Here is a 12,763-nt window from a genome sequence, read left to right on the forward strand (position 1 = left end):
CAAACTCCTGCCTCTGTGCTCTTGGAGTGAGTGCATTTGTGCACAGACTACTTTTAAGAGTAGAGTTTCGGGTTTCTTATAGCTCAGCAGCTCTCCTGGAGTTAAGCGCTGCTGAGTGTCAAAGCAAGGCTTTTTGGGAGCTCATCTTTCCAGTACAGGACCCTAGAGTGGAGATGTCCCATGTGGGGCTTGAAATCCCTTGTTCTCCAGGGAGGACTTCCACACTTGTGATATACCTTCTGTGTAAGGGTTACCACACTGGGGGTGTCGTTCCTGACTACACCATATCTCTGCGCCCCTCCTACCTAGCTCAGTGTGGCTTCTCCTTTCTATCTTTAGTTGTGGATTAGCTGTTCTACTCGTCTTAAGGTCGTTGGGGTTGTAGTTTTGGTGTGTCTGTGAGAGGACGTAAGCCCAGAATCTTCCTTCTCTACCACCTTGATCTTCTTCAGATCTAATCTTAGGTATTTAAATAGCAAATTATAATAGAAAAATATAACAGCCCTAATAAAAATTTAATTGAGATCTACTCAAACATTAAAAACTTTACTCTGCACTAAAGTTCCAATTCAGTTTCTTAAATTAAAAAAAAAATGGTAAGGTAACAATAATTTGGAATTTGCAGTTCTGAAAAATGCACTTGCCATGACAAAATCTAAAATCTTGTATAAATCAAATCAGTTAATTATTCTAACCTGTATTGAATACAAATAGCTCCCCAGTTTCCTTTGTGATTTACATAAAAGAGAACAACATTTGATTAAATATGGCAATGTGTTCAACTTACTGTGAATTCAAATTTTACTTTATAATTGTATGTGAAAAAGTAATTAAAGGCATCTACACTCTAATGTAAATGTTATAAGTGAGAAATTTTAATTCCTTTTTGTTTCCTAGATACTTTGGCTCATTACACAAACTTAAATGGAGTCACTGATGCTTTAAAATAAATATTTTCTATCTACTTATAAATCGGTTAATAACACTATTTTTTTAATACAAGTTTCCACATTCAGGACACATTATTTGAGAAGTTTAATGTACCAAATATTCTCTGAGTGGAAGAGCCTGCAAAGAATTCAACTGTGAACTGTTCACCCAGAAACTGAGAATTTACACATAATATGACAAATCATAGCCATCAGAATGTAAACCTACCCATGTCAGAATTTATAAATGAAATTTAGCAGTAATTCTGACTTTGTGATAATGCTTTCATAGTAAGCCCCATGAAGAACGTAGCTATCTGCTGAAGCCCATAGCCACTGAGTTGTCTATTCCACTGGTTTATGTTGGTTCTTTGTTTCTATAAATTATAAAATAAAACAAACTAGGAAGAAAAAGACTTCCTTCCCACAGATGTGGACGAGGTAATTTTTATACCGATCTACAACCCTCTATTACAAAATTACTTGCTTCTAAAACAATCACTCCCTGGAGATAATGGGGTGAAGCTCACCGACATTTGCAAGCCAAGTGTTCAGTGATACATGAGGATGCATATTCATTGTAAAGCAACAATTCCAGAACACGCATGGAGCTGAGTCCTTTAAAACAGGTATTATCTCAAGTACGCCTAAAGGGTAGAACAATATGCCAACCCAAATATGTCACTTTGGCATAAGGATTAAATTGAGTTGCAGGTAATTGAGAAGAAGCAGGTAAGAGAAAAGCTCTCTGCAAACTACCCCCCGCCCCATTTACTTAATCTGTAAAAGTGTCTTCCCTGCCCCTCTACCAGGAAGGACAGAAATAATCACCAGAGACTACTCTAGATCCTTACCAACATGGAGATTGCACCAGATAAATGAATCTACATAACAAACCTTACTAAGCAGCCCTATCTACTATTAGTTTCTCCACACATTTGCCTTCCCATGATTTGCCACCTCTAGAAGCTCAAAGTCAGTCTTTTTCCTTTGTCTTGTCTCTTTCCTACAAAATTACTGTTCTTTGCTAAGATGAGATATAAACTCAAGTTCTAACCACCTGTTTCAGTTACTCATCAATAAATACTCCCATGCATAAGAAATGTTAATAAACTTATGTTTTTTGCTTGTTATCTGCCTTTTGTCGGTCTAATTTAAAGGGCCCTAGCCAATGAACCCAAGATGGATAGAGCAAAAAAGTTTTCCTCCCCTACATGCCTTAGAACACACCTGTGAAGTAAACTGTATCATTTTCCCTGTTTTCCAGAGGAGGAAAAAGAAGTTCAGAGAGATTAAATAAATTTCTCAAACTTACATGAGTAATAAGTGGTAGGGCCAGAGTGTGACTCAGAGTCTGAAGACTCCTAAACATCCTATCAGTATTTCTCAAAATGTAGTTCATGGCCCACCTACATCAGAATTACGTTAGATGTCTGTTCAAGTACGCAGTTCTAAGGCCCACTGAATAACAATCATGATCATAGAACCAGTAACCTGCACTTTTAATACCCTCTCCAAATAATTCTAATGCTCAGTTAAAGACTGGTAACTACCAATATACCATCGTAGCCTTATATTTGATTAATTTTTAATTTTGGTGTATTCCTCTTACAAGAGACAAGGATTGACAAAATTCAACTAAGATGCCAGCATTTAAAATGTTATAAATAACTGAAAAAATCTGAAGCATAGCATTTCTTCAGGCTTTTACCATACACTACTGACTTATTTCTATGGCCACCAGGGAAATCAATGGGCGCACTACAGGGGTAGATAAAATAATTAATTCAGATAGATAATTCCCTCCTATTTATAATAAGCTGATCCTCTATGTGCCTTAATGCTAACCAATTTTCTGTATTTAACATCATTTATCTAACCAAGGGTTTCAGAAGGAAGATCTTAGAACTAACTTTGCAACCTTCAGCAGTTACTTCAGCAGTGATTTTTAAATATCATAATTCATTTCCCCCTAAAAATATAGTATGTCTTTATATGAACACATATTATGAGACTGTTGAACCTTTTTTTTTTTTTTTTAAGATTATATCCATTTAGGGCGCCTGGGTGGCTCAGTCGTTGGGCGTCTGCCTTCGGCTCGGGTCATGGTCCCGGGGTCCTGGGATCGAGTCCCGCATCGGGCTCCCTGCTCAGCGAGAAGCCTGCTTCTCCCTCTCCCACTCCCCCTGCTTGTGTTCCTGCTCTCGCTGTCTCTCTCTGTCAAATAAATAAATAAAATCTAAAAAAAAAAAAGATTATATCCATTTATATGAGAGACAGTGAGAAAGAATACAGCAGAGGGGGCGGGGGCAGGGAAAAGCAAGCTCCCTGCTGAACAGGGAGCCCTCGATCCTAGGAAGGACCCCGGGATCACCAGGACCCGGGATCACAATGTGAGCTGCAAAGGCAGTCACTTAACCGACTGAGCCACCCAGGCGCCCCGAGACTGTTGAACCTTATTCAAACATGATGTTGGCCTTTCTCCTTGGCATTAGTGCTATAATCCTAAAAGAGCATGTACTTCCTGCTCACTCCTCGGGAAATCAAATGTTTAAATCAGTACTTAGGAAGTAGACTGTTAGTGGCTGAAAAATTTTCAATACTGTCCAGTCCAGTAACATGCATTTATTTAGTCCACTGTACTAAAAAGAACTCAAAGATGAATTGGACAAGAGCCTTGTCCTCCAGGGACCTGTAACTTCTGGGGAGAATCAAAGCCATTTCCAAATGCCTCTAAGGTAAGGCAAAAAGCATCTTAATTGCTTTAATTGAAGTGTAAAATGAGCAAGAATGCAAATGGAAAGTAATTCAAACTGAAGTAAAATGGAGAAAGCATGACAAAAAAGGGAGCATATGAATTGGGCTTTGAGGGCAAAGAAGTATTTCTTTGGTCTGCTCAAATCCAGTCTTAGCAAAGAATCCTGCCAAGTTGTCTGCCTACCCTGGATATCTGATCAAGTTCCTCATACCCCACCTTTGATGAGTAAGTCCTTGGCTTGCCTTTAGCAAGAATTCCCCCTACCTTTGACATCTCTTCTTAGTAATTTTCCCTCCACTGACCACCTTGCCTCACTCCCCAGCTACAATTCCTCATTTGTCCTCGTTAGAGAGTTTTGACCAATCTCTCTCTCCTCTAGCAATTCACTAGTGCAGAAGTCTTGGATTTGAGTCTTCCTTACCATTTTAACAAGTGTCAGAATAACTTTTTCTTTAACATAAGTCATTAAAAGAAAGTAGTCACACTTAGCCAATATTAACAGAAAAATAATTTACCATACAATCACAAATAAAAGCAAAAGTTCAGCAAAATATCCATAAGAATGACAATTTAAATATTAAAGTAAGTTAGAGCTTACAGTGAATATAAAAGATTCCCTAATTGTTTATGCAAAACAATTTTTTTTAAAGAGGCTTCCTATCAAAAATAAAGACAAGGGCACTGAAAAGTAGTAGAATCAAGTTCATTGCCAATTCATGCCAGAATTTATCGGAATTTCTGGTAAGAATGGAACGAAAATGGGCAGAAAAGTAGCTGCTGTATAATTAAGAGCCAGTCATAGTTCCATAAAGCAACAGATACAAATAGTATGTGACATCCAAGGTACTCTATTCAGTCAACAAATACTTATTTTTAAGGCTTGGCACAGAGGGAGAAAAAGGAAAGAATATAGACTCTATGACTTAAGAGAGATGACATGTACACAGGCTCTACACTGGGCATAGAGCCTGCTTGGCATTCTCTCTCTCCCTCTCCCTCTGCCCCTCCCCCACCCACTCGCATGTTCTCTCTCTCTCTCTAAAAAAGAGAGAGATGACATGTACACATAAATAGAATGCTATAAATAATTACAATAAAAGATGGAAAGTGGTAAGCTTATCCAAGAAGTGTACATAAAGGTGTTACGAGAGTTCAGAGGAATGACAGATGATTTCTCACAGGAAGGCAAGAAAAGGTTTCATGGAAACAAAGGGGCATGTGATTTAAGTCTTCAAAGATGACCAGGATTTATAGGGAGAAGGAAAGGGAAAGGCATTCCAGGGTTAAGAAGTAGCATTAGCAAAAGCCCAGTGCAGGTACTTTTCTGTACCCACAGTGGTGGGTTCAATGCTATCCCTCAAAAATTCATGATCACCTGGAACCTCAGAATGTGACCTTATTTGGAAATAGGGTCTTTGTAGATGTAATGAATTCAGCACCCTGAATTTAGGCTGGGCCCTAAATCCAATAACTAGCATCCTTATAAGAAAAGGAGAGGACACAGAGAGATATAGAGAGGGCCACAGGGAGATGGAGGCAGAGAGTGGAGTTACACTGCCACAAGCAAAGCCTGGGGTCGCCAGAAGCTGGGAGAGGCAAGGAAGGATTCTTTCCTAGGGCCTTCAGAGGAAATGTGTTAACACCTTGATTTCAGTTTCCAGAACTGTGCTAATTTGTTACAGCAACTTTAGGAAACTAAACCTCTTGGTTAAGGACAATTAGTAGAGGGCTATTGTGAAATAGTATGAAATTGGTTTCTCTGCCCCTGGTTCCTAATATTTGGTCTTTGGCCAAACTCTTATAACTTCCTGAATGATAAGGGTTTCTGACAAAGAAGTCCTAAATCCCTTGTAATTTCCTGGGTGATAGCAGTCTTTTGTTCTAATGCTTGAGGTGATTCTTTTTTTTTTTTTTTAAGATTTTATTTATTTATTTGAGAGGGAGAGAATGAGAGATAGAGAGCACGAGAGGGAAGAGGGTCAGAGGGAGAAGCAGACTCCCTGCTGAGCAGGGAGCCCGATGCGGGACTCCAGGATCATGACCTGAGCCGAAGGCAGTCGCTTAACCAACTGAGCCACCCAGGCACCCATGCTTGAGGTGATTCTTGTTGGGCTTCTGGATGGGGGCTGGTCACCAGAGAGACCAAGCCATAATTAGAAACTTGGAACTTTCAGCCCTACTCCCCATTTGCTAGAGACTGGAAATTCAGTTAATAATTGATCATACCTATATGTGATGAGGCCTCCATAAAAATCCCAAAAGTATGGGCTTTGGAGAGCTTCTGGTTGGATGAACATATCCACATGCCAGAAGGATTGGCGCATCCCAGCTCCTGTGCTTGGGACCCTTCCAGACTTGCCCTATGTATCTCTTCATCTGGCTTTTCATCTGTGTTTTAACATATGCTTTATTATATATTAAGTCAGTAAATATAAACTGTTTCCCTGAGTTTTATGAGCTCTTCTCCCAAATTATCAAACCCAAGGAGGGGGATCATCTAATTCAGAGCTGGTTGATCAGAAGCACTGGTGACAACCGGGATTTGTGATTGGCCTCTGATGTGGGCAGCAGATGGATAGTCTTATGGGACTGAGCCCTAAACCTGTGGTATCTGTGCTAACCCCCAGGTAGACAGTATGTGAGAAATGAACTGAACTATAGAACACCCATTTGGTATATAAAGAACACTGGGGAATTGCTTTGTGTGGGGAAAAACCCCACACATGTGAACTACAAAAATATTTGGTGAGTAGAGAAAAAACAAGAGTTTTCCTTTTCAGCTATGTACCAAATGCTCCAGAGTATTTTTATTTTATTACACTTTGGAAGAAAAAAACCACTGACAATAAATTTCTCCTTAAGAGCCATATTCTCGTATTACCAGGCAATTGTATTAAAAAGTGAATAGAAAACAATGAAATGCCATTACTTACAATGTGTGACTCCAGCTAGAGTTTGGTAGAAAGTGGGAGTATCACTATCATCAGTGAGGGTCACATAAACACCTCCAGATAGTAGCCAACGAGAGAAGGTAAAAGCATCTTTGTTTAGAAGAAGCCAATTTCTAAACTTTTCATAGTTTACCTTTTCACCCTAAAATTAAAAGAAAAAAAAAAAACGATAGGTTTAGTCAAATTTTAAGGTATCTTACTTAGAACTTGCACAACCTGAAATCTGCGATTTGTTGACATTTACCTTTGGCTGACATTTAGGATTATCTAAATAACACTACAGGCTGTACACTTGGAAATCAAACTGCTTTCAAAAATAACTGTATTTAAGAACTTCCATTTCCATAAAATCTATATTGCTAGTTGTAAATTATTTCATCAATTAATTAAAGCAGCGCATTGTTACTAATAAGCCAAATTTTATTTACTAAGGTATATCCTGAAATCAGTAACTGCATTTTTTTCTATATTTAAGAAGGCCAATCTTTTACTAATCTGTCATAATTAGCATATTTTAATTAAATATGTGTGGTATTAAAATACTCTTCTAAATTTCATGGGCAAATTAAAAATAACTATCCTAGGGCCCTCTTCCAGAAGGCATCACTGAATACATGTATTCATAAGTCAACTAGAATACAAAAAGAAACAAGTACATTTCTATTTCTTTGCTTTCTTATCAAATATTTTGTTTTCTAAATCTCTGGATAAAAAAAGTATCTGAGCAGAGAAAGAACATCACTTAGCTGTGCAAGTCAATTTCTTTGTCTGGAAGACAAGAGGACCTAGGGTGAATGAGGGCCAGATGTTTCTATGAAAAAAAGAAGCAACCCACTTGGAAATACAATGAAGAAAGACATTCAGGAGCCTATCAGGTCTAATCCTGATAGAAATATTAAGGAATACAAATAACTCATAACCTAAAAGAGATATATGGTAGAAATAATTTCTACATTGTTTGGCAGCATCCTATTAAGTACAGCAATATACTTAGCCTAGTAGTTTCAGAAGACTTAACAGTATAATCCAAAACCTCAAAACAACATTGACAGTCTTGTTTTTCTGAATGGAAGAATGTGGCATTCAGAGTTGCTGCAGGGACATGTGAGGACATTGCCAGCATGTGTAGAAATTAGGGATCATACCCATATTCTTTCTCTGTTTCCCACATTTAGTCTAGAAAGACGATTAGCTGTATATATCTCACAAGCTCACACACATTTTTACACATGTTAACATCTCTAACATTGGGATGAATTTTAATATCAATAGCATCCTTCAATTATAACTGGCAGGTTTTTTCTTTTTTTGTAATACATACAGGTACATCTTACAATTGATGGGATCTTAGATACAGCGAAACATGTAGCATCATTGGTTTCAGAGAAGCTAAGATGTTGTTGCTATAAAATGCACCCTCATGTACTAAGAAAGAGAGAAGCTGCCAGTTAAAATAGACACTTCTACCACCTTCCCATATAGTTAATATTATTTACAATTCCCTAAGCACTGTTCTAAAAAATTTTTTTTAAGATTTTCTTTTTAAGTAATCTCTATACCCAACATGGGGCTCAAACTCACAATCCTGAGGTCAAGAGTCACAAGCTCCCCCCAAATGAGGCAGCCAGGCACCCCTAAACATTTTTATATTAATTTAATCTTCAAAGTAACCCTCTGTAGGAGATACTATTATCATCTCTATTTCACCCAAGAGAAAATTGAGGCATTAAAAAGTTAAATAATCTAAGGTTATACAGTGACAGGGATATGACTGAACCCAGGTAGTCCAAATCTTCTAAGCCTAAGCTATACACCACACTTGTTGGCTGACTCAGTGAAATATAAAATAGGCGCTGAAATCTATCTGTCCATTCAGATCACTGCAATACTGGTAACACCAAAATTCCATCTGTTAAACCTGACTTTTTATGTTTTTGAGTCATGGACATCTTCTAAAAAGGGCAGCAAACAGAAAATTACCTTTTATAAATTGTCACAATAGCAGTTTAGAAAAAAAATTCCAGAAACATGGAGCAATTAAAAATGAACAGGCTCCTGAAACTGATACATCTTTAAAGAACAATACAAAATATGAATTTCTACCTTAAAAATTGACAACCAAAGAAAATATTCAGTAAGAAAAGAATAATACAACTCCTATGTGGTTTCCTTTAAAACTTCATCAAGGCTAATAAAAGTACAAGATAGAAAAAGCTGAAACCCATTCCATGTCACTAAATCTAGGTGCTAGGTCCACATCTTTTAGCTAAAGTGCTTCTCTTTATAGTTTTGGGGGTTTTTTTTGGATTGCCCCAAAACAACACAAAGCACTGTTATGGGAGGTCTAAATAAGTCCATTCTAATACAAGTAGATTCATACTGAAACATGGTTAACTTGAAAAGCAAGGGTTTGGACATAATCAGACACATTACTCAGAAATTACAGCAGGTAAATACATCAAGTAGTTGAATCAGATAAAAAATTAGCCCATTTACAGGGTTGGTTTTTTACCAACCACAAGCATCTAGTGATTTAAATAGCTTCTTCATGAGTATTCCAAAACCAGGGCCTCTCATTTCTTTGATCTTTCCTCTTCCAAAGATCTTGTCCTTCATACAACACTTAACCGCAACCTTACTAACAGCCTTATGATCTTTTCATTATAATAACGGTTCCCTTTCCATTAAATGCAATTTTAACATTCCACTTTCCCCCTTACAATTTCCTCTTATGAGCAAACTTCTTTTAGTATCCTAACTCCAGTGATTTTTTTTTTTTTAACTCCACAGGACCTACACCAATGACCTTCTTCTACATTGCCAAATCTAATAATCACTTCTCAATGATCAAAGGTCAACCCACTTGACCTTTCAGTTTATTTGATGCAAGTACTCCTTTCTTTTAAAACACTTTCATCACTTGGCTTCCAGGACACCATTCTCTTCTGGTTCTCCTTATGGGTTATTCCTTAGGTTCCTGTTTTGATTCTTCTTCATCTCATTAATCTCTAAACATTGGAATACAGGACTCAGTCTTCCAATCTGTTTTCTATCTAAATTCACTCTAAGATGATCTCATCCTCAACTATAAGCCAACAAATCCTATTCCATGAACTCTAAATCATATATCAAAAAGCATAGTTGACATCTCCACTTTAATGTCTAAAATGATTCTCAAATTTAATTATGTCCTAAATCTCCCTTGATATCAAAACCCCAAACTTGAACCTCTAATAGTCTTAGCCATCGTAATTAAAGGAAACTTCATTCACTTACTAAATCAAGCCAAACACCTTAATCATCCTCTTCTCTCTGCCATACACCATAATCAATACAAGAAAAATTCCTGTCAATTCTCTCTTCAAAATAAATGCAGAATCTGAAAACTTATCATCTCACTGTTATACCATGATCTACATGACTATCACCTCTTACCTGGATTATTAACAGATAACTCAGTTGGACTCCGTTTAGTCTACCCTCTACAGAAGAGCCAAACTGATCATGTTAAAAAAAAAACCTTATGTTGGGGCACCTGGGTGGCTCAGTCAGTTAAGTGTCTGACTCTTGGTTTTGGCACAGGTCACGATCTTGGGGTCATGAGATTGAGCCGGGTGGACTCTGCATTCAGCAGAGGCTGAGATTCTCTTTCTCCCTCTCCCACTGCCCCTCCCCTCTATGCTCTCGCTCTCAAATAATCTTAAAAACAAACAAACAAAACAAAAAAACGCTCATCTATTCATTCCTCTGCCCAAAACGTTCCAATGTTTTACCTCACTTGATAAAAGTCAAAGAACTCACACTGTCCTCCAAAGTCATATATAATCTCCCCCACTTTATCCCACCCTCTTCCCCAACCTCTGTAACTTCATTTCCTACCACTCTCTTACTCTATTCCAGGTTACTTGTTGCTTGGACATGTCAAGCAGGGCCTTCGCTGTATTCTCTTCTTGAAAAATGCTTTCCCCTAGATATCTGCATGGTTATAGCTCTCTTCCTTTAAATTCTTAGTTCAAATGTCACTTTATCTGACAAGCCTTTCCCAATTATCCTACACAAAATTATCTACACAGTCACATCCTCCTTATCACTAACTATCCCCCTTATTTTACTTAAATTTTCCCCTATAGCACTAATTATCATCTAATACATGTACCTGCTATTGTGCATAAACTTTAGAGAACTTCAGAGAACTGGGTTTAGAGAAACTAGAAACATTTAATTCCCATCTATAAAATGGGAATGTGTGCATAAAACGCATTAAAATAAGAAAAATATACATTCTCCCCCAAAATGTGCAGAGTATTAATGCATTTGACATCTCTGTGAAAAATCCAATTAAGCAGGCCTGCAAAGATTAGATGACTTTTTTTGACCAGACAATATTTGTTACTGGAGAGAAAAACCATAGCTTAGTTTGTCTTGAAGTACTGAAATACCATCACAGCAACTTCCAGTCAATATGTCAATGCAGGAAGCCAATCCTTTTATACCAAACACAGAGAAATGCTGGGTAAATTGTAACACCATAACCACTACCAAAATACAGGCATACAGGCAAGCTCAAAGCAAGAAAGGGAAATCCCCAGGTGCTACCAACACAGAAGAAACTCAGACAGAATAGTGAAAAGCTAGAGGGTCCAAAGAGACGTTAGAACCAAATATATGCATATGGCTGGAGTATAGACAATCAGTCCCTATACAGTTAGGAAGGTGATTAAACTAAACTGAATAAAACTATGAGCAGTGGGACTGTCATATCTGTGAAATGCAAGTAGGTAAAACAGCCACCTGTAAGAAATCATGCAGCATTGAGTTCACTGCAGGAAAGGATCAGAAAATTCTAAAAGGGTTTTTACTCTACCATCTCTAGGGACTTTTCCCATATTAGCAGACCTAGGAAAAGGAAGGAAAAAAAAGAGTTTTCTCTGTTAAAGATATGCATTTTTTATTGTTTAAGTCTTCTACAATGAAAATGTATTATTTATGAAAACAGGAAAAAATGACAGACTTTTCAGACCTAAATATTTCACTATGCAATCAGCTAAGTTAAATAAATGATAAAATAAGCCTTGACAGGTCCCAGAGTCACAGAATGACTCAAGGCCATTTATACAATGAAAAGCAACGAAACTACAATGTGAGCTATGCTCAGCTTCCTGCAGGATCACCAGTGTGTGTTGGTGTAAGAATGTGAGAGTGTGTTTCATTATACCATAAGTATAGACACTTGCCTTTTAAGTAGAATTGGGAATTTTCAGATTCACAAATATAGCAATAATAAGTGTCATGGACCTTTGAGCACAGCTGAAACATCAACCATTAAAAACAAAAATGTCAAGAATATGCTGCACGTAAACATCTAAGAGTTAATACTTTGTAGCAGGTAGGGATGAAATGTAAATCTTTAAATATACCTCTGAGAAACACTTCCTGAGTGTATCTGGGACTTTACCATCCACCACATGGAGCATTCTTTCCATTTCTTCCCGTACAACATAACTCCCAGATTCACTTGCAAAAAGACTAAAAATGTCTAGGAGAAAGAAAGAATAAATTAAACTTACCATAGATTAAATATACTTTGGTAGAAGTAGGGAAGGAAGTGAGAGGTAAATATTACTGAGTGATTACTAGTGCCAAGCACTTTATAAATATATAATTTAATTTATTCCAAAAAAAAAAAGAAAGAAAGAAAATGAAAACCAGCAATACAAATTAAAACAGCAATGGGATAGCTTTTCAAACACACCAAATTTGCAAAAATGTTTAGGTGTGACAAGACAAAGTGTCAGCAATAAATTGGGAGAAACAGAAACTTTTATACACTGTTAATAAGAGTATGAATTATTGGGTTGCCTGGGTGGCTCAGTTGGTTAAGTGGCTGCCTTTGGCTCAGGTCATGATCCTGGTGTTCTGGGATCGAGTCCCACATCAGGCTCCTTGCTCAGCAGGGAGCCTGCTTCTCCCTCTGCCTGCAGCTTCCCCCACTTGTACTTGCTCTCTCTCTTCTCTGACAAATAAATAAATAAAATCTTAAAAAAAAAAAGTATGAATTATTGCAACCATTTTGGAGAGTAACTTGGCCAAATCTAGCAAAGGTGATATATGCTAGAAATTCAGAT

General features: G+C 37.4%; 1 protein-coding gene across 3 annotated transcripts in view; it reads right to left on the minus strand.

Annotated features, from left to right (window-relative positions):
- The window catches only part of USP32 (ubiquitin specific peptidase 32), a 214,570-nt gene that overhangs the window by 92,612 nt on the left and 109,195 nt on the right, over nt 1-12,763 (minus strand). For all 3 annotated transcript variants that reach the window (XM_035724554.1, XM_035724553.1, XM_035724555.1), the window contains 2 exons: nt 12,056-12,174; nt 6,621-6,780 (listed from right to left, as the gene is read on the minus strand). In XM_035724554.1, coding sequence (XP_035580447.1) covers nt 6,621-6,780; nt 12,056-12,174 — 279 coding nt within the window. The remainder of the gene's footprint in view (nt 1-6,620; nt 6,781-12,055; nt 12,175-12,763) is intronic.

This window comes from Zalophus californianus, chromosome 16 (assembly GCF_009762305.2).
Source record: "Zalophus californianus isolate mZalCal1 chromosome 16, mZalCal1.pri.v2, whole genome shotgun sequence".
In the NCBI taxonomy this organism is placed as follows: domain Eukaryota; kingdom Metazoa; phylum Chordata; class Mammalia; order Carnivora; family Otariidae; genus Zalophus; species Zalophus californianus.